This window comes from Ascaphus truei, chromosome 10, assembly GCF_040206685.1.
Source record: "Ascaphus truei isolate aAscTru1 chromosome 10, aAscTru1.hap1, whole genome shotgun sequence".
Classification (NCBI taxonomy): domain Eukaryota; kingdom Metazoa; phylum Chordata; class Amphibia; order Anura; family Ascaphidae; genus Ascaphus; species Ascaphus truei.
In genome coordinates this window covers 13279823-13302923 of record NC_134492.1, presented here as the reverse complement: position 1 = coordinate 13302923, position 23101 = coordinate 13279823, and the positions used below count along the sequence as shown (strand labels likewise).

The 23101-nt window shown below is 47.0% G+C and overlaps 1 protein-coding gene and 1 long non-coding RNA gene across 5 annotated transcripts in view; one reads left to right on the top strand and one right to left on the bottom strand.

Moving 5' to 3' along the window:
• Positions 1-2124, top strand: part of PDE4B (phosphodiesterase 4B) — a 239350-nt gene extending 237226 nt beyond the window's left edge. For all 3 annotated transcript variants that reach the window (XM_075615891.1, XM_075615892.1, XM_075615893.1), the window contains one exon: positions 113-2124. In XM_075615891.1, the coding sequence (XP_075472006.1) occupies positions 113-475 (363 nt within the window). In that variant the 3' untranslated portion in view covers positions 476-2124. The remainder of the gene's footprint in view (positions 1-112) is intronic.
• Positions 1054-21185, bottom strand: LOC142503536 (uncharacterized). Of its 2 annotated transcripts, none has more exons than XR_012804037.1 (4): positions 20817-21185; positions 15494-15692; positions 14276-14379; positions 1054-2171 (listed from the first exon to the last, which is right to left on the bottom strand). It is a non-coding gene; the product is annotated as an uncharacterized LOC142503536 (long non-coding RNA). The 2 variants fall into 2 exon arrangements; XR_012804038.1 differs by having other exon boundaries at positions 21075-21185.
• Positions 21186-23101: the final 1916 nt, after the last annotated feature.

Below are 23101 nucleotides of genomic sequence, written 5' to 3'. Positions count from 1 at the left end.
TATAAACTATATTCCCTAGTTATCATTGATCATGTACATCTTGGTTTTTTTTCTCAGTTAGATTAGAATACTTGAGATCTCATTGTTCTTCTTTGTTTGTTACAATTCGTAGGTTGGATTCATCGATTACATTGTCCATCCTCTATGGGAAACATGGGCAGATTTGGTTCAGCCTGATGCTCAAGACATTCTGGATACATTGGAGGACAATAGGAACTGGTATCAGAGTATGATACCTCAAAGTCCTTCTCCTCTTTTGGACGAACAGGACAAAGACTGCCAGGGTCTCTCCGAAAAATTCCACTTTGAGTTAACCCTCGAGGAAGAAGATTCAGAAGGGCCCGATAAAGAAGGGAACAGCATCAATTATTACAGCAGTACAAAGTCACTTCATGTCATTGATCCAGGAAGCGGGGATTCACCAGGGGCTGACGCCGAAATACTAACAGACGATACATCACCTCTGGACACATAGAGTTTGTCTGAAAGGGAACTGAAAACCGTGAATAACCATGCAAGCTGTCTGCCTTTGACAAGCCTGTAATTATGATCTTTTGCCTCTGTGGAGCACTGGCCGACAGAGCCTTCCTGCTACTTGATGTTGGAGTCGTGGTTAAAGATGGAGAAGTGAATGAATACTCAGGAAACTAACAGATGATCTACGTTATTGTTAAACCTTGTTTCCGGGGGTGGACGGCAGGGAGGGGAAACGCACATTGCTGTGTTCTGGGAACAGCTTGAATTGTTAGGGAACAGTTTGTAAAAACAAAAATAATGACACAAAACTGAGAGATTTTTTTACTGCAAGATTTTGAAACTTAAACCAGATAGATGCTAGAAATTAATTAATGGGTTAATTATTAATTAATGGGTAGCTATATGTAGAAATTCTGTCCACCTGTTTGAGGACGTGTGTGCCTTTTTTGTAACACTTCCATGTCTTTTAAATGCCTATTAATTACACAATGTTTAGTGTATACGGAACAAAGAATAATGAACGTGTATATTTTGATTCTTTCTGAAAAGAAGCAGTCTTCCTTTTTTCACGGGCAATATATGTAACTTTATTGCATTTGCAATTATTCAGTAATTCAGAAACAGAGAATCAAAGGGAGATGACACATTCCCGCCTCCTTCCGGTATCTATAATAATCCGCGGTAACCCATTTCATGAGATCTGTCATCTGCTTGATACAAAGATATGTTGAGATTTTTTTTCCCCTTTAGTTGATCAATTCCGCACAATATAATAGAGGTCGCTGGGTTTTATTAATGCACATTCACTACATTTGAAGCTAAGCTTAAGAAGGCGGCAGTGTGTGATGTGATGTGTGTTTGAAACGGAAATTGCATGTTCAGACTTTTTTCCCCCTCTCTGTTTCCATACATTACTCGGTTTCACGACACCGTTGTTTTCTTGCACTGCCTTGAGCCCTAACCCATACTTTACTGTTTATAACAGTGTATTTATTATCTAATGTAAATAATGTAATGTTTTGTAAGTTATTAATTTATATAAATTAACATTGCCTGTCTCTGGTGGTGTTGATTGTGTAGGAAACTCTAGGTAAGAGTTGCATTTTTCTTGTAACCTTTTTTTATTGGATAAACAGAAAAACCTGAACAGTAGCTCAAAAATACATACTGAACCCATTGAGAACATCTGGGGGGATTCATTCAAAGGGGGTTTGATTTCAGAATGGTCTGCCTAATTACTTGAAAGTACTGAATGCGAAATACCCCCTTTGAATGTCACTCCGTTCTCAAACTTCCAGCTAGTCTGAAATCTGATATGAATTTTTATAACAAAATGTGATGTTATTTTGGTTCAAAGTGTAGCTTTTTCTGATAAAACTTGTTATGCATCCTAAAAGACATCAGTCTCAGCTTGTACAATGTTAAAAGCTTCTGGTCCAATTTGTGACCAAACCATTTATCGATATAGCACAGTTGTGCATGAACAATGGGTTTGTATGTCTGCTGGACACTGCATTGTTCCAGGTGTACATTTTATTTTGAGAAGTTTCACACGAGCTATGTTATAGTATTGTATATTGTGCTAAAATGCATTCTTAAAAGATTTTTTATATTAAGTGAATAAATGAGACGAGCATGACTATACAATGACTGGTCTGATATTTCTTTCCTTGGTGTGACTGTAGAATGAAATCCTAGGGAACACAAGGAAAGAACATGATTAATACTGGCGTCATACATTCATTTCTTCATCTTATTTATTTATTTCAGTGGTAACTGGTCATGATGCAATGAATTCAATATTGGGAAAGAGAATAGTGGTTTATTTATTACATGTGAGGCTTCAATGTATATGGTAGAATGAGGTTGGAACGCAAGGTCAACGCCTGAGAAATACACTGACATTTACACAACATTCGTACTCGAAAATAGTCCACAAGCTAGCAAAGAAATGTAGAACAGTTAACGCTTGTATGTATGTCTTTATTTATATAGCACCATTAATGTACATAGCGCTTCACAGCAGTAATACACGTGACAGTCATATAAATAAAAAATAGAACAAATAACAAATCATGGGAATACGCGCTTCAAACATAAAAGTAACATTGTAGAAAAGAAGTCCCTGCCGAAGAGCTTACAATCTTGTGTCATGATATTGTCATGAGATATGATGTATTTTAATCCATCCGGTGATTCAGGGGTTAATGTGGGTACAGTTCGATTTAAAAAAAAATACAAAGCAATGTTTCATGGCCTGCTATTGGCCAGGCCTGGTGCAAGGACTGTTAGAATCTTGAGATGTAAGTAAATTAGGGTTCTCCCGACACTGATGTAAACAGGACCCTAGGCTCAAGGTATTTCAAAGCATCGGGTCATTTGGTAGAAGAGTTTTTACCAGATAAATCTGGTGCTGTTATTTTGCTCCAGTTTTGCTGTTAGAAGAAGTTGAGAATTATCCCCTGTGACATTCAAGTAGCATAAATACAGCGATGGATATAGAAACGGCATTTAAATACCATGGTTATGGACACGCAAGAATGTGTTTGTGTCTTTTAATAACTGATATTTCCAGCGTTTTCAAGGATTTGTGCCCTTGCAAATGTTTCTTGCCAAAATTGCAGCCAAGAATTCAATTTTTAGCATATTTACCGTTACATTAAAGCTGAGAAATACCAGCAGCGTACACGAAAACATAATATACGTTTGCTCCGGAGCACTCAAATAAAATGTGTTTAAAAGGAATTTAATTACATGACTATATTTTATTAATAATTAGAAAAAAAATATGAACTCAACTCGATGGCTGACACAAAAAAATGCAAATAGAATCTGTGTGGATATGTTACAGTAAGAAATAAAAGGTGTGAGGAAACATACAAACCGGCGGCGCCTTAAAGTCCAAATAAATATCCAAATAGACTGATGAATATGACCACGTGGTGCCATGTACGGAAAGTTCCACGTTGGCTTTAGATCTATAAGATCCATCCCCCTACAAGGATTCCACGTGGTCATATTCATCAGTCTATTTGGATATTTATTTGGACTTTAAGGCGCCGGTTTGTATGTTTCCTCACACCTGTTTTCTGATTTGGTTTGGTCAGTTTCTCCTGGCAGCCTTGGCTCATAATACGAGTTCCTGTTGCACAACGATATAATTTGAGTGTAAGTAGTATAGGTTTATTTGTTATTGGCTTGGGCGCTTTTTCAACACTTCCTTTCTTTTGTAGTAAAAAATAAAAACATCACAATCTGATTCCAACTCTAAACCAAACGTGTAATTTTTTTTATTTTATTGTTTAATCCTTTTGGTAATTAATCTGGCAGGAACACAATGAAGAGAGCAATGCTTTACTGTCCCATTCACCAGTGAAAGGGCTTCATTAAAATACAGCTCCTCTCAGCTGAACACATAGCTGTCCCTACTGGGTCAAATGGTTCATTACTCTAAATAAACATTAGAAAAGATCAGAAAAGGTGTTCTAATGAGACTATAACACTGGCCTGGACCTTGTGAAGCTTTTCCAGTTTGGGAATTTTCGCCATGAGCTCTGAGCTTTGTGAAGCTGCAGAGTACAAGCTGAGCAGAACACCGTGTTCTGTGGACATGCATTGATGTCATCAAATCTCTCATGCGCACACGGATTTAAAGGTTACAATATGGAAGATATGTAAGCTTCTAACAGGAGCGGAGAGAAATAAATCATTTTTTGTCTAGCGTCACCTTTTTATTTTGCAATGTTTTCCATATGTTTTCAGTATGCAACTCCCAAGTCCAGTCGTTTCCAGCTTTTTTTTGATTAAGGAACCCTATAATTATATTGTGAAATCCTGTGGAACCGCGACCCTCTCTAATAGCGCGTCTGAGATCAGATGCATTGTAAGGAACGATGGCAATGGGTGATACCCGGGCGCTACCACCAGAATAAATGTATGGGAAGAATCAAGTGTTCTTTTCAGAACGTAATAACCTTATATAGTGTATAAGGTTCCCATCTGCTTCAAAGCCTCTTCCTGTGACTCAAAGACCCCAATAGGATCTATCCAGGATCCTTATTGATATTTCTTGTATTTCTGCATTGTAAGAAACCCCAACCCTCTCTAATAGCGTGTGTGAGATCATATGCATTGTAAGGAACCCCAACCCTCTCTAATAGCGCGTCTGAGATCAGATGCATTGTAAGGAACTCCAACCCTCTCTAATAGCGCGTCTGAGATCAGATGCATTGTAAGGAACGCCAACCCTCTTTAATAGCGCGTCTGAGATCAGATGCATTGTAAGGAACCCCAACCCTCTCTAATAGCGCGTCTGAAATCAGATGCATTGTAAGGAACCCCAACCCTCTCTAATAGCGTGTCTGAGATCAGATGCATTGTAAGGAACGCCAACCCTCTTTAATAGCGCGTCTGAGATCATATGCATTGTAAGGAACTTCAACCCTCTCTAATAGCGTGTCTGAGATCAGATGCATTGTAAGGAACCCCAACCCTCTCTAATAGCGCGTCTGAAATCAGATGCATTGTAAGGAACCCCAACCCTCTCTAATAGCGCGTCTGAGATCAGATGCATTGTAAGGAACCCCAACCCTCTCTAATAGCGCGTCTGAGATCAGATGCATTGTAAGGAACCCCAACCCTCTCTAATAGCGCGTCTAAGATCAGATGCATTGTAAATTCTTCTGTATTGAGTAACATTTTCAAACGACATGAAAATTGCACGGAACCCTTTAGGGACGCCCGTGGAACCCCCATTGGAATACATGGCCCTAGTCTTTGTATCTGATATAAAATGGCGTGTTCTAGCATGGATTATAAATCTGCACACAATGTTTTCTTACTCCATGTGCAGCACACACATGTATGTATATCTTTATTTCGCCACACAACGGTATCATCTATTCATTCTTGATTATTAAAGCTCGGCTAACACGGTACAGATACCTCTACATATTTATATACATAAAGATATACACACGTACAGTACATATACGCATCCTATTATAATAAATATTTGGGAGTAAATTATACTGCTGCACAGTTGCAGTGAACCCAAATTGTGTATCCAAACACAGTCACCTCTTATTAGATTCCTAATTAATTTCTCATCCACAGTTAAGGAATGTCTGCTACACCGTAACCTGTGGGGGTTCCTGTATATGTTTCGCAGACCGTCTTTGTCAGAAGCAGGACTACCAAGGGGTGAGGGAATGTAACAGGCCATCAGAAAAAACAAAAGGCAGAGACCTGGAAAGAAAACATCCCCCAGATCTCCGTTTAGTTAAAAGTAGAAGAAACCATTTTGGAGAAAACCAGATTTGATGTCGGGTGTGCTACATTTTAGCAGGGACCTCGCGGGTTTATTCTTAAAGGGGACTGTAGCAGCACAGTTATAAGGAAATATATATCCTAAACAGATTAATAGGGTTGGAGGTAAACTCAATAGGCAGTTTTTAAGTGGAGTGGTGAGAAGATTAGCAGGAGCCAGGTGAGTGACGAAGGTGATGAAAAGCAGAGGTTATACTAATAGTTTGTTCTTATATAGCGCTGCTAGTTTTACGTAGCTCTTTACAGAGACATTTTGCAGGCACAATCCCTGCCCTGTGGAGCTTACAATCTATGTTTTTGGTGCGTGAGGCACAGGAAGATAAGGTGACTTGCCCAAGGTCACAAGGAGCCAACACCGGGAATTTAATCAGGTTCCACCTGCTACAGACTCAGTGCCAGTTAGTGTCTTTACTCACTGAGCCGCTCCTCCTCTGAGCTAAAGGAAGTGGATTAGGGGCTATATTCTATATACTCCAAAGAGGCAGTTTTGGCTGGGGGTTTTCAAACAAAAATAATGTGAAAAACTTCTGAAGCCCTCTTTTAGCTATTTTATATAGGGTGAAGAGATACCCAATGGCAACTTGCAATGGATTTTTGACTGAAGGACACATCTGCACTGTAAATCCCTCGCTGCTGGGAAATACCTCTTCAGCCTGTCTTGTAATTTAGCCAAAGTGGGGTTTTTGGTTGTTTTTTTATACTTAAGTTTTATTGATTTTCAGTGTACGTTAAATATAGGGACGGAAAGGGGCCAGAAAGTATAAAGAGGGGACATACAGCCTCAATTTTGACATATAAATTGACATTCTCTGTTACAGTAAACCCTCAGTTACACGAGATAGTCGGGGAGATTATGCAGATCACCAATATAGCAGCGCACTTTCAATGAATTGTCGGGGAAGTTACCCCCACGGTGTAACCGTTAGGAGCCACTCCAATGCACCATCGGACCCTCTACAGAAGGATGTTACAATGGTTCAGCGGGGACCCACCAGGTGGTCGGAGGCTCTCGTATATCAACCAGGGGTGCCATAACTTCTGTCATTTTACGCATCAGTCCCTTAATATGCCATTTTAAGAGAATACCATATTCTCATTTTTATTCGAGTTAGTTTATCACACATGGCTTCTCCATTTTAGCTTTACTTTTGTTAAATATATCATGACACGGTGTAACATTTCATGTGTTGTTGTTCATCTGAGGTTGGATTTACCTATTTTTTAAACCTGCTAAGGAACAGCTGATTGTTATTACGTCCTGATATGTAAAACCATAGAATTCAAAGAGGGTGTACTTTCTTTTTCACACAACTGTATATAAAATCTAATTTTATTGATCACAAAACATTTTATGACTTGGTCTTCTTCGTGGTTTCCTTTGGGCTTTATTGTGCTGTTCTTCCCCACTATTAATTGACTTAGATTTGTCATTCAACTATTTTAATGGAAATGTGTACATGTAAACAACACAAGAAATGGGTACGTGATGAAAATAATGTGCTTGGTTTCAGTCATGTTTTAAATCTAATCATGACTGGTTCCAAGCTGACAGTTGACCTTTTAAGGTACATTTGGAATTAAATAAAAGAAATCCTTTTGCACTGTGGGTTATCACAGTCAGACCACTGTCATTGAAACAGACGTTAGCAATACGTTTGTATATTCAGAATCCCCCTTTTTGCAGAAAAGGGAAGATAGAGATCCTCTCTGAGCCTTCTATGGGGTGCAAGTAATGTGGGTTTGAGGTCAACGTAAGACCAAGGTCCACCACGTAAGTAGCCGTCCATACAAATGTAAAGCCCTTGCAGTGTAGACGAGGTGTATGGGGGTATTGTGCATGTACCCTGGACCCTATTGAGCCCCTGATGCAGCAAACCTTGACCCCACACAGAGTCACCCACACCACAGGGTCTTTCCAATTTACCCGAGTGGGAAATGCCAGTTCCGGGGAAAGGTCAGGCACGTAGCAGCTTTTGGAGGTGATGACGCAGAGTAATAAGTACACACTTTCTTTATAAAAAGAAATACAGTTTTACTATGCTGGAACTTTGCCTGCAAGAATAGCTTTGATGATTAAACAAACATCTTGGGTAACAATATAAATACAGCTGTCCCTGGGGGCCCGTATCCAATTCCTTTATTTTTCCAAATACATTGCCTACTTTAGCAAAAACAAATACAAATATTAAGAAGTGTCCCAGTAAGGCCTTCCCGTACTACTGACAAACTCTCTCTCTCTTCTCAAACAGTTCCCATTTTCCCATGATGTGCCTCTGCCCCTTTAAGGATGGCTGTTACCTCACCTGGCCAGGGCTTGGCTGTAATGGTGCTATGATCAGCAATATGTGAGAGATTTATCTTCCCAGTAGCTTGTGCTAAATGTGCAGCCCCTCAAGCATGCACTTGTTGTGAACTTGTTGCTTTTGTTGGCTGCCGTCCAACCTCTCTTTGCATTAAACGGATTCCATGTGAGGTCTTTGTTCAGTTGGTCCTTGATGTCCAGATGAATCGGACTGAAAGGATGGGCGCCGCCCAGGATCGCTGGACATCCGCGATGGACCGTCGCCGACGGGGTGCAGCTCTGCTCACCCCTGCTCTAGACTCGACTGTCCTGTCCTTCCCTTTTTGTGAATAAAGATCCTAACGGGTAACTTTGCGTGCCAGTGATCAGCAGCGCGCACATCTCCTTCATGTAGCCCGACGGACTGTGCAATGGGAATGTAGCTTCATGGCACTTTTACAGTCGCTATGTCTTTGTCTGTGACTCATTCAGCCAGGTGGTTGCATCATTGGTTGCTACATCTATTGTATATATATTATATTACTATATATCTCAGGGGTGGGCAACTTCAGTCCTCAAGGGCCACCAATAGCTCAGCTTTTCAGGCTATCCCTGCTTCAGCACAAGTGGCCCAATCAGTGGCACAGAATTTCTTTGTCTTTATTTTCTCCTCTTTCCCTCAGTATTTCTTTAGACTTTGTCTCCTCTTCTTTCCCCCAATCACACTATATCGTAACTCATTTTAATTATTATTTTACTTTTTTCCTTGTGCTCTCACATGACCAGGGAGGCTGTGAGGGAGCTCCCCCTCCCCTCGTTACCCGGTACCCACATAAACACATACAAGTAACGACAGACTCGATCTGGGGGTATAAAAGGCTGCCGCTTTGTTTATTAAATAATTGAGTAACTGCCAGTCCCTGCCAGAGTGCTCACTTAATAGGTGACGGGTCAGACGGTCCTTGAACCGCTGACCCCGTAAAGCCGGTAGCCGGGACCACGTGACCCGGGAGCCCACTCGCGACAACGTCCGGAAGTCCCGTCCAGATGACCCCGCTACACCCCTGGGCTTTATCAACCCCGAGCCCCGTCTGGCAAGGACAAGCACTTACCCCCCCATTTCTGCCACCGACAGGCCTATTTAACCCCCCTTAAACTAGGCCCGTATCGCCAGACCCGCGAGGACCCTCTCCACAACTCCTCCTGCAACTTATAAAATAAAACTGACCCACTGTCCCAGAAATGCCGCGTCAGACCTAAACAAACCGACAGACCTGGAATCGGAGTCTGGTTGGCTGATCGCCTGGCCCCAAACATTTGCCATAACATAGTATTTAAAGGGTGACAAACATAAGTGGGGGGCCCTCTACCCCATCACCCCCACCCGGATTGAAACAGCCCGCGATCAACTAGCAAAAATACGCAGAAAGAAGTGTCTCTCCACGCCCCCCTTTTTTGGGTGATCTTGCAGACTTCCCTATAGACTCGGAGCAATGGTAGACGCACCATGTACTCCCCCCATCCAACTCTTTTCTGTTACCTTGTAACCGGGACTTATTCCTGTTTAAATGAAGCAGCCTCAGAGATCTGAGAATCCAGCAGAGAGATAGTTACTTGCAGCCACACAATTAAGTAGTCTCTGCCTGGACTAATGAGATCTCTGTAAAAAGCCGCATGTGAGACACAGGAGAGAGATTCCTTAGCTCACATTTGGGCTGACAGAAGGAGAGCAGAGAAGCCTGCATACAGACACTGTTTTGAGAACAAAGGCTGTGCTGAGATAAGACATCCAGACACCCAGAGACCTACTGTATATTTCCTGGACGCAGAGGACCCAGGAACCTGCCAGAGACTGACACGGAGGGCCACCTGCTTAAGGTACCTCCTGAGACTTTGGGGTGATAGGCTGGTAATGGGAATATCCCTCCAGTCCTGCAGATAGGGTCTGGGGAAGTAAGTGAGCCCTTACAAAGGGATAGGGGGTCGTTATTTTGTTGTTTTTGTATGTTTTGCCTGGATAAAGGAACAGGCTCAATAAAGCCACATATAATTGCACCCCAAATCAGTCTCCATTCTATGTACCTCTGTACCTCTGCACACGTCTGCACCCATTGCAGTCCGACATTGCTGCATGTCCCCACCGCTGACGGCAAAGCTACCTCACTGTGGAGCCGTAATAACCTTGTCTCCTCGCTGCAGCCGTTCCTGACTGGGGACGCCCATGTCGCTTGACGACGGCTGAGCTGTGGACACAGTTCCATGCTAAACTGTGCTGCCCCCATACCCCTTTTGGGGGGCCTATAGTGTTGGCCCTCAAACCCGTGAGGGACCATGCGTGCCCTTAACCCCCTTACCCTATTGAATGGGGGGGGGGGTGTTAATATTTCCTCCCCCCCATGTGTATCCAAGTGGGGGGCCATATGTCGCCACTCACCCCATGCTCCTAAGCTGAGCCAACTGTGCTGCGCCACCTATGGTGGCTATGGTGTTGGCCTTCCCCTCGTGTGGGAACCTGTGTACCCCTCTCCCCCGTGGGGACAATTTGCATCCCTTTATCTGTGTGGAGGCACATGTGGTGCCCCTCATCTGAATGATAAACCACCATTGATTATCTAAAACATGAAACACATAAGGACAATCGTGAGGGAACTGGAAGGGGGAAGAGGAGCTGAACCGTGTTAATTTCAGCTCCGGGGAGCCCTTTCTTCCGGAGATACTTCCCTCCGTAGGTCATGCCAGTAGGAGTCCTGGAGGGGCGCTCAATATGGTGGTTTAAATGTCCCGCGTCCTGCGGACCAATAGGAAGCCGCCACGTCATCCCTTGTCACTTCCTATTGGCCCACGTGATGTGGGAGCTTTCAACAGATCTGACATACTGGCATCACCTTCCGATGGAAGTATCTCAGGAAGCAGGGCTGAAATAAAAGGGGTTCAGCTCCGGAGACCCACTGCTTAACCTCGGGTGGGGGGTGGGGGAGGGGTATTAATATAGAGTGCAGTGAACAAGTTCTAGGTCCACTAAAACAAGGGGGCTCAAATCCAGTCCTCAAGCCCCCTCAACAGGTCATGTTTCCAGGATATCCCTGCTTCAGCACAGGTGGATCAATCAGGGTCTTCGACTGAGTCTCTGATTGAGCCACCTGTGCTGAAGCTGGGAATGTCCTGAAAGCCGGACCTGTTGGGGGGGGGGGGGCTCGAGGACTGCAGTTGAGGACCCCTGCATTACGGGAATGTCATTTGAAATGTGACTGCATGCAAAGAATAAATAAACTGGGACAAACAGCTTTCCACTGGTGCTGTCTCACGTAGTGCCGGAGGTTTCGCAATATTTATGGAAGAACCATCTATAATTTGGAAAGAAAGAACCCTATTATTATTACACCGTCCTTGATTTCTTAGAAATAAATTACTTCCCTTCCTCCTCCATTTCCGAGTAGTGTTTGTCCTTAAATGACGGTTTAGCCGGCATACTTTCACAATCAACATTGTTTTCCGATAGGAATTGAACATCATTTTTTTTTTAACTGTATATAATGCTCAAATAATAACTGAAATAGCGATAATACTCCTAGAGCACACTGAGATTTCTAATCTGCGATACATTGTTACAATGGTTTAAAGTCTCTAGGTAGCATTAGATATGGGTGATTGCATCCAAAGCTGTTTCCCGAATTTCCCCCCAAAATCCGTTTCACGGTGAAAAATACGCAAACGGATTTAGTCGGCTTCAATCCGTGCGGATTCATCAAAAAACCGCCGTTGGATCCAATCCGTTGACGGATTGGTAGGATCCAATCCGCGGATTCAGCAACGCGTTGGCGGATTCTGCACATCCGTCCACGGGCTGCGGAATCTCCATAGTGTATCGGCAATAATAATAATAATGAGAAGAAGTCCGCAAAACGAGAATCGCCCTTTTTGAGATGGATCCACTGAAATCCGAGGACCAAATGAACCAACCGATCCACTGCAGATCCAACTCTGCCTAAAAAATCTCTAGGACGCATGCGATTTAAACGTAGGCTGCGATTATACCAGCTCCGGATCGCCGGCAGCACGATTTGGTGACGTCACCACTGCGATCCGGCAAAGCGGCAAGTGAACTGAAGTCAGGAGGCAGCAGGAGGAGACAGGGGGCGTGGCCCTGAGCGTTTCGCCCTCATTCGCTGAACCGCTCAGGTGACGCATCCGTCGCCTGCTCAAAACAAAACCTCATGCCTGCGCTCCAGTCTGCCACCCTGCAATTCCAGGCGGCGTGTGAGCTATACTAGCTTTAATTGGATTGCTGCCATTTCTTTTTGAGCCGCGCCACACGATGCTGCGACCCGATGTTGGTATAATCACAGCCTAAAAAGTATGCAGCTTTCCTACTGGACGTAATGCTTCTGCCTAATTCCATGTACACTGCTATACAGGAACTCGCCTCAAACCAGAACATTTAAATACGTATGCGCAAGGCAAGAATTGTACATGTGGATTTGCCACATGCTGTTGCGAACATGAGACCCCCTCAAAAGAGAGACTAATATTTATTTTTTTTAACAATCTTTTTCCTTTATTGGGGATTTGTAAAAGAAATACAGAAAATAATAGCATTGTATAGTTAGCTAGTTAGCAGTGAAGTCATAGGCATCTGACTGCGGGTTGCACAAGTCAGTCCAATAAACCGTTTTCTTTGTTTTAGAGATAGGTTAAAGGTGAGACAAAGGAAGGGGGAGAGATGGGAAAGACAAAGAGAGAAAGGTGGGGGGGCGGGGGGAGAGACTAATATTTGAGGGCCATACAAGAACACTCCAGTTGCTCTAAACCAGAGGTGGGCAACTCCAGTCATCAAGGGCCACCAACAGGTCAGGTTTTAAGGATATCCCTGCTTCAGTACAGGTGGCTCAATCAGTTGCTCAGTCAAAGACCTGTGCTGAAGCAGGGATATCCTTGAAACCTGACCTGTTGGTGGTCCTTGAGGACTGGAGTGGCCCACCCCTGCTCTAAACCAAAAGTAGCACATGCCGGGCGCCACAAACACCAAACTCTGGCTCTAACTCACTCCTTAACACTTTGTGGCACACCAAGACGTTGTGACTACATCATGCTCAACGGAGGTGGGTCTTTTTTGCAACTTAGATCAACGTCCTGCGTTTCCATGGAGGGCGGGACGCGATCTGCCCAGTGAGGAAACCGTTTCCTGCAAAATGGCCCCCGGGGGCAGGTGACTGCAGTGTGCCGGAGGGGGCAAGGCACTCGGGCACTATGACCCCTGGCACTCAAAGACAGGGCCGGCTAGGAAAATTGCGGGGCTCAGTGCAGGGCAGTGGTGCAGGGTCTCTTACCTTCTCCTGCGTGATCTCTTCCTGTCTAGGTCCCTCCTCATGGAGCTGCGACGTCATGCCAGGTCACGTTGCCATGACAACAGAATGCCATGTGACATCCCATTGTCATGGCGACGTGACACCATTTGACGTTGCGGCCCTATGAGGAGGGACCCTGATAGTAAGAGATCGCGCAGGTGATGGTAAGAGAGTTACAGAGGCCCCACGCTCTCCCCTGAGAATCAGTTTAATTGCTGTGGGGAAGAGTGCGGGGCCTCTGTAACCGCGGGGCCCGGCGCAGTGGCAGCGATAGCGCCGCCATCACGCCGGCCCTGCTCCAAGCGTTAATATACGTTTTTTCTTAGTGAACAAAAAGGTTGATTCACACAACGCACAACACATGAAAATCAGTTATATACATTGTTACACCAAGACGCATTCACTGTGTTACCCTTCTGTATATTTCTTTTACAACACAACTGCTTTTAGCGACGACATCCACAGGCCCCGTGGGATTTCTTGTTCTGGAGCACAATGGCTTCTATAAATAGGGTTTGAGTTGGTCCAGGAATCTGTCTGACATTACAAATCCTTTTCCGTGGAACGCAATTATATATGAATTATGTAGAATGGATGGAATTTGACTACATATGTGTGGAACCCTCCTAACCCGGCTCTCCAGGAGGCCACCTCAGATTAAGCATGTACAATGGCAGGACACATCTCTCCGGCCTTTGCAGGGTGCTGGGTAGGTGCAGGCTGGGCGCGGATGTATAGAAACAAACTTTTATACAACAATAAGGTGCTTTATTCAAAGCCATCTAAAACACTTCACAGGCATGGACATACGTGGTACTTGACAGAAACTTGTGACACACAATACCTTCAAGACTCCATCTCTAGGTAGTCCCCATTCCAATGCAGGGCAGGCAGGTAGCCGAGTGGCTCATTGCAGAAGAGGGAGTAGATCGTGCTTGCGGGGGGAACCTAGAATGCCAATGAGAACCCATTAGACGGGTAGGTTCCAAGGCAGTGAGGGAAACCGTATACACAACGCTATGAGAATGGAGGTGGTCAGGTTGCTGCAGGAACAACCCTATAAGTTGGCATCTTTCGCCCGCAATCTTAGGTTCCCCATTTCTTTAATGGATGCTAACTTTGGAAAACAATAAAGGGTGACAGGACACATCTTAATACACATAACTATACACACAAACCTATGTACAGGACTCACAGTGAGGAAACACTGTGAGAACTCAGAAGAACGTGCTTCTAGACCAGAAGGAGAGGCTATAGATACCCTTACATTGACATCGTACATCACATGGTGGGGAGGGGAGTAGCCTGAGTGAGCCCCACAGTTAACCCTTTAAGGCAATCAACACTCTACAGAAACTAGTAGTTCCCAACAGGGCTGCCGACAGCTTTCCCGAGGCCTAGAGTTTCCACTGCACCCCCCCCCCCTCCCTCACCACCACCTCTTTGTCGGTAGCCTTGCAAGCTCACCCTCTTTCTCTTACACACCCTCGCTCTCACACCACTATTCCCCCCTTCTCACATCCCCCCCTCCTCCCATGTATTTCTTTCCCCACCTCTGTCTTCACTCTTCCCTCTCTCTCACCCACCCCCCCACGCAACACACACACAATGCCCCCCCCCCCCCCAAAAAAAAATCTTACACACACACCTTGGGGGTGGACTCAAGCCTCGGTGCTGCATTGGACTGGGCTCAACTTCCGGTACGGACAGGAGGGGGCGAGAGGTCCGTAGCAGCTGGGGAGAGCTGGGACCCGGTAGCCCAACATCCAGCACTGGCCGGTCCAGCAGCCGCCGGATCTGGGACAGTTGTCCCAGCTCTCCCCCCCCCCCCTGTCAGCAGCAGTGGTCCCCAAAGAGGGGACTACATGTGCACTGCAGAGACATGTTAATAATTCACACAAGTTCGCTTCGGGGTGAAATGTGGGATTTCCTGTGAAAAAACATCACATAACCAAAATATACACCGTGCATTAACCAGAGGGCAGGTCACATGGATCTTGTTTTTTGTTTTTTTATATATATAATCTTAAAAAAAACTAAATATTTGTTGTATTTTCTTTACCTTTGTAAATGTCTGCAGCCTTTATTACACGTGCTCTATGAAATTGATTGCGTAGCTCAACCAAAACTCGATAACCTGTCCTTAAGCTGGTAAAACAATTGCCCGAAGTGAGTTCATATTCACACGCTGCAGGCTACATTTCGAAACTCATAAAAAGGTCCCGTGGTGAGTTGTTATCTCTCTGCTGGCACGGCTGTCCCTGTGAGAAACGGGGAAATCAAGTTGTTACGTTTGATGTGTGTCTTTGCAGGAGAAGTTTGCATATTGTACACCCGTAAAATTAAACTGCAGAAAGATGGGGGTCCGAGGCACAGAACTTACCGCTGACAGTTACAATATGTGTTAGTCCTCAAGGCCCCCCAACAGGTCAGGTTTTCAGGATATCCCTGCTTCAGCAAGGTGGCTCAATCAGAGGCTCAGTTGAAGAGTCTGCTTCAGCACAGGTGGGTCAGCTGAAGCAGGGATATCCTGAAAGCCTGACCTGTTAGGGGAGGGGGGGGGGCTCAGAACCCCTCGTATAAGGAATTAATGCTGTAATACTGACGTGACGTGGCCTCTCCTTGCCGTGCAGATGCTGTAATACTGACGTGACGTGGTCGCTCATTGCTGTGCAGATGCTGTAATACTGACGTGACGTGGCCTCCTTGCCGTGCAGATGCTGTAATACTGACGTGACGTGGTCTCTCCTTGCCGTGCAGATGCTGTATTACTGACGTGACGTGGCCTCTCCTTGCCGTGCAGATGCTGTAATACTGACGTGACGTGGCCTCTCCTTGCCGTGCAGATGCTGTAATACTGACGTGACGTGGTCGCTCATTGCTGTGCAGATGCTGTAATACTGACGTGACGTGGCCTCCTTGCCGTGCAGATGCTGTAATACTGACGTGACGTGGTCTCTCCGTGCCGTGCAGATGCTGTAATACTGACGTGACGTGGTCGCTCCTTGCCGTGCAGATGCTGTAATACTGACGTGACGTGGTCTCTCCTTGCCGTGCAGATGCTGTAATACTGACGTGACGTGGTCGCTCCTTGCCATGCAGATGCTGTATTACTGACGTGACGTGGCCTCTCCTTGCCGTGCAGATGCTGTAATACTGACATGACGTGGCCTCTCCTTGCCATGCAGATGCTGTAATACTGACGTGACGTGGCCTCCTTGCCATGCAGATGCTGTATTACTGACGTGACGTGGCCTCTCCTTGCCGTGCAGATGCTGTAATACTGACGTGACGTGGCCTCCTTGCCGTGCAGATGCTGTAATACTGACGTGACGTGGTCTCTCCTTGCCGTGCAGATGCTGTATTACTGACGTGACGTGGTCGCTCCTTGCCGTGCAGATGCTGTAATACTGACGTGACGTGGCCTCCTTGCCGTGCAGATGCTGTAATACTGACGTGACGTGGTCTCTCCTTGCCGTGCAGATGCTGTAATACTGACGTGACGTGGTCTCTCCGTGCCGTACAGATGCTGTAATACTGACGTGACGTGGTCGCTCCTTGCCGTGCAGATGCTGTAATACTGACGTGACGTGGTCTCTCCGTGCAGATGCTGTAATACAGACGTGACGTGGTCGCTCCTTGCCGTGCAGATGCTGTAATACTGACGTGAAGTGGTCTCTCCTTGCCGTGCAGATGCTGTAATACTGACGTGACGTGGTCGCTCCTTGCCATGCAGATGCTGTAATACTGACGTGACGTGGCCTCCTTGCCATGCAGATGCTGTAATACTGACGTGACGTGGCCGCCTTGCCATGCAGATGCTGTAACACTGACGTGACGTGGTCGCTCATTGCTCTGCAGATGCTGTAATACTGACATGACGTGGCCTCTCCTTGCCGTGCAGATGCTGTATTACTGACGTGACGTGGTCTCTCCTTGCCGTGCAGATGCTGTAATACTGACGTGACATGGTCTCTCCTTGCCGTGCAGATGCTGTAATACTGACGTGGCCGCTCCTTGCCGTGCAGATGCTGTATTACTGACGTGACGTGGCCTCTCCTTGCCGTACAGATGCTGTATTACTGACGTGACGTGGTCTCTCCTTGCCGTGCAGATGCTGTAATACTGACGTGGCCGCTCCTTGCCGTGCAGATGCTGTATTACTGACATGACGTGGCCTCTCCTTGCCTTGCAGATGCTGTAATATTGACGTGACGTGGTCGCTCCTTGCCGTGCAGATGCTGTAATACTGACGTGACGTGGCCTCTCCTTGCCTTGCAGATGCTGTAATATTGACGTGACGTGGTCTCTCCTTGCCGTGCAGATGCTGTAATACTGACGTGACGTGGTCGCTCCTTGCCGTGCAGATGCTGTAATACTGACGTGACGTGGCCTCTCCTTGCCATGCAGATGCTGTATTACTGACATGACGTGGCCTCTCCTTGCCGTGCAGATGCTGTAATACTGACGTGACGTGGTCGCTCCTTGCCGTGCAGATGCTGTAATACTGACGTGACGTGGTCTCTCCGTGCAGATGTTGTAATACTGACGTGACGTGGTCTCTCCTTGCCGTGCAGATGCTGTATTACTGACGTGACGTGGTCTCTCCTTGCCATGCAGATGCTGTATTACTGACATGACGTGGCCTCTCCTTGCCTTGCAGATGCTGTAATACTGACGTGGCCGCTCCTTGCCGTGCAGATGCTGTATTACTGACATGACGTGGCCTCTCCTTGCCTTGCAGATGCTGTAATACTGACGTGACGTGGTCGCTCCTTGCCGTGCAGATGCTGTAATACTGACGTGACGTGGTCTCTCCGTGCAGATGTTGTAATACTGACGTGACGTGGTCTCTCCTTGCCGTGCAGATGCTGTAATACTGATGTGACGTGGCCTCTCCTTGCCGTGCAGATGCTGTAATACTGACGTGACGTGGTCTCTCCGTGCCGTGCAGATGCTGTAATACTGACGTGACGTGGTCACTCCTTGCCGTGGCTGCTGTAATACTGACGTGACGTGGTCGCTCCTTGCCGTGCAGATGCTGTAATACTGACGTGACGTGGTCTCTCCGTGCCGTGCAGATGCTGTAATACTGACGTGACATGGTCTCTCCGTGCCATGCAGATGCTGTAATACTGACGTGACGTGGTCTCTCCTTGCCGTGCAGATGCTGTAATACTGACGTGACGTGGTCGCTCCTTGCCGTGCAGATGCTGTAATACTGACGTGACGTGGTCGCTCCTTGCCGTAGCTGCTTTAATACTGACGTGACGTGGCCTCTCCTTGCCGTGCAGATGCTGTAATACTGACGTGACGTGGTCGCTCCTTGCCGTAGCTGCTTTAATACTGACGTGACGTGGTCTCTCCGTGCCGTGCAGATGCTGTAATACTGACGTGACGTGGTCACTCCTTGCCGTGCAGATGCTGTAATACTGACGTGACGTGGTCTCTCCTTGCCGTGCAGATGCTGTAATACTGACGTGACGTGGCCTCTCCTTGCCGTGCAGATGCTGTAATACTGACGTGACTTGGCCTCTCCTTGCCATGCAGATGCTGTAATACTGACGTGACGTGGTCGCTCCTTCCCGTGGCTGCTATAATACTGACGTGACGTGGTCTCTCCTTGCCGTGCAGATGCTGTAATACTGATGTGACGTGGCCTCTCCTTGCCGTGCAGATGCTGTAATACTGACGTGACTTGGCCTCTCCTTGCCATGCAGATGCTGTAATACTGACGTGACGTGGTCACTCCTTGCCGTGCAGATGCTGTAATACTGACGTGACGTGGTCACTCCTTGCCGTGGCTGCTGTAAAACGGGATATCAGTACAGTCTGTGATTTTGTTTCTAGGAATGAAGGAGTAATTAAAGATCAGGAGCTAATTGACACATTATGATGTCATTGTTGTTCCCTTGTGTTACATCTGAAATTCCAAGTAGGATTTGGAGTAAACTCATGTCACATTGTGTATCAAGTATAAGACTCTTAATTCAAAATTGTTTACATGTATGTGTGTACTAGTACTTTTTTAACGTTCCTTACAAAGTTCCCACAATCTTTTTCTTCTTCATACACTTACCATAAACAAATAAAGACAGTATTATTTTTTTAGATGTTTAAAGAGACTGTCCACATGGCACTTTAAAAAAAATCTATTTAAAAAATATATATATGCAGCCTTTGATTACCTTTAATGAAAATGAATTAGCTAAACTGCCGATCAATTAGTTCTTCCGTGATCGATCAGCAAAGATCCTGCTTCAGAGACTGGCTGCCTTTCAGTTTCAAATCAATCTTGAAGTCAGTGCAACTCAGCAGCAACAATCTATTCTTATATTACTAAAGTAACATTATCTATTGTTACAGTTTGCAGCTCAAACTGCTGGGAATATTGGCAACAAATGATCAGAAACAGGAAAGTGTTGCAAAGATCTTGCACTGCTGGGGAGGTGGGCTAAATCCTGTTATAGAAATCAAAGGATGTTCAGTATATTAAAACGTATTAACAATGGCATTGCGTTGAATTAAAACTTTTTTTTAAAATGTGTAAGTATCTAATACTACAGAAATTATTATTATTATTATTATTTTTTAAACACGTTGCATGGATTACTCCTGTAAGAAATTACAAAAATGTTGGACTTATTCCTATTAAATTTAGTGTGCATTATTGTAATTGACACATTTTCTCTCTTTTTCTCTATGTTATGCTAGTAAAAATGCCGTGTGAAAAAACAGATACTTGTAAGTTTATATTAGAAGTTAAACCAAATATTTTGCCTCACGTAAACAAAATAGCTTCGGCGCCCGCGTTACTCTGCCTGACGTAAACGGACGCCGTGTTTTTGGCGCAGAGACATTGCTGGGTTGCATCACTCACAGAGAAAATCGAAATCTCTTATAATGGCAGTTTACGTTAATCCGTAGGGACAGGCCCGCTGGGCTTCTTCGTTGGAAATTCAACAGGCCCCAAATGTGACCTGACCTGTTATTTAAGCCTTACGTTTCCACGAGTTTCCCGCGGGCGGGGCCGGCGTGATGGCGGTGCTGTCTGTGCTGTCGCACCGGACCCCGCGCTTACAGAGGCCCCGCGCTCTTCCCCACCACATTGGAACTGATTACCGGGGGAGAGCGCGGGGCCTCTGTACGTGTCTCTTACCTTCCGCCCAGCTTCGCCTCCTCGCTGCAACACGTTGCCATGACAACATGACGCCGTTACGCCATATATAACTACCGACCGGTAGTAGAGTCTGCAGTAGCTGGATAACAACCGGTGAATGCAATGGGATATATATGTCTAGCAGGAAAGAAAACACACGCCCATAGCGTGAAGCGGTATAGCATTTAATAAAAAAGGAGTGGGGGAGGGAAACAAGCACGCTCACAAAGGTAGAGTTTAAAACTGCATTTGTGAAATTGATATCACCGTCAGCAGTTCTGATCCAAAATCGCCGTCGCGGAGCGTTGACTCACAGCGTGAGTGTAAACACCCGATCAGCTGCGCACTTTAGCCGTAACTTCTTGGCGCGACAGGCCGGTCACGTGAGTGGTTCGCCCAATGAGGGCAAACCAGCTCTGTGATGCCCCCACGCACGCCCCCCACGGCCTGTCCACCATGGCCAGATAAGCGCCCGCTCACTGACCAGCATCCGCACGGGCGAAGGCACCATGGCCCCAGCCTTAGAGTGTCAGGCTGTCTCCCTGTAGCCCCTCTCACTGCCACCTGGGCTGTCTCTCTCAAAATGGCAGTTGGACTCCCTCTGTGTCTCTCACTCAGACAGTTTGTTTCAACATTCTATCCGGTTCTCTTCTTATCCAATCCTATATCTCCTGTCATGTGTTGCCAGGCAGATCAGGGACAGCGTCTCTTATTCCATATCGCACCATGTGATAAGTGGAGCAGATTAATTCTGTACACATGTAACGGGTATTCCTCCCCACCCCCAATCGCAGATAGAGTGCATGTGAGGGGGAACCTATACCAGGCGTGGTGCAATATACCTGTTAGGCTCACAGGAGGCCTGAGCCTCCGCCAGTGAGAGCCTGGGGTGAATCCTCTGGAACGATCATACTTACAGCGCCTCCACCTGTGTAGGATTCTAGGAGTGTATAATGTACCCCACACAGGACCCACATATAGTAACCACATACACAGGAGTATAAGTATAACAGTTTACTATATGAAGAATAGAACATAACACAATACACATCAGCATACACAACAATATATATAGGCACCTTCTGCCTTTAGCTGGTGGCTATACCTTGCCCCTAACTGGGCTATACCCTTACACCCCCTTCCCAACCCCGTGTCCAGAGAGTCCAAGCCCACCCAAGTGTGTGACCAGGCCTGTCACATGTGAGGAGCGAGGTAAAGTTGGTGCACGTGTGGAAGGGTGTAAATACCTGCCCAGGTGCCCCTGCACCTGGGTGTCTTCGCAAAGGGTCTACCGGATCTGCTTGGTCCAGCGCTGATCTGTACCTCCGCGTGGTGTCCAGCCGGACGTGCCACCGTAAGGACCGTCTCTGGATCAGCAGCACAGCATACAGGAACATGCAGCATACACTATCACTGGGTCCCTGCACTAAGGAACTGCAGCAGGGCCTATCACTAAGTCCCTGCCTAGCACACAGCTGAAGGGGCACAGGGTCCTTACCTAAGGGCCTGTCCCTATGAACACCCACCCTCACTAGTGGGGAGTCAGGACCTCAACTCTAGCCCGGGGTACTTCTGGCCTAGGGCAGAAGCTCGCAGCTCTCTGCCCCCCTTCCTTCCCCCACTGTCTCCTCAGTCTGACTGCCTCATGTGCTTCACTGTCTGCTTCCTCACTCAGCACCATGGGCGTCCGCAGGGGGGGCAAGGGGGGCGCTTGCCCCCCCCTGGATCCAGGGCCGCAAACAGGGGGGGGCACAGGGGGGACAAGGGGTACTGCTTCCCGGGCCCCGTGGGTCAGGCCGGGCCCCCTGCGCGGCCGGGCACCAGTTAATTAAATACATTTTTAAAAAAAAGTTTAAAAAAATTGCGCCGTTTCCCCGCGGTCCCAGTGCGCATGCGCAGGGCAAGCAGGGCCCGCTTCCCCCCGCTCCCAAAGTGGGACAGAGGGGGAAGTACAAGCCAAGCTCCTCTGCGGCCCGCTCCCCCTCCCGCTCCCAACGTGGGACGGAGGGGGAAGTACCAGCTCCTCTGCGGCCCGCTCCCCCTCCCGCTCCCAACGTGGGATGGAGGGGGAAGTACCAGCTCCTCTGCGGCCCGCTCCCCCTCCCGCTCCCAACGTGGGATGGAGGGGGAAGTACCAGCTCCTCCTGCGGCCCGCTCCCAACGTGGGACGGAGGGGGAAGTACTAGCTCCTCCTGCGGCCCGCTTCCCCCCCTTGGCCAGCTTCCCGCGCACCCACCTCCCACGTGCCCCCCAGCCCACCTCCCGTGGCCTTGCCCCCCACCGAGCCCACCTCCGTGCCCCCCCCTCCCGAGCCCTCCTCCCGCGCCCCTTCCCCAAGCCCACCTCCCGTCCCTGGCAGCTGCCGCGGGGATATCGGGGGCAGAAGGGGATATCGGAGGCAGGAGGGGGAAGCGTCCGGCGACAAGCTGCACCCACCCAGTCAAGGTAAGTCACCCCACCCAGTCACTGTCACCCACTGTCACTGTCACCCACTGTCACCATAACCCACTG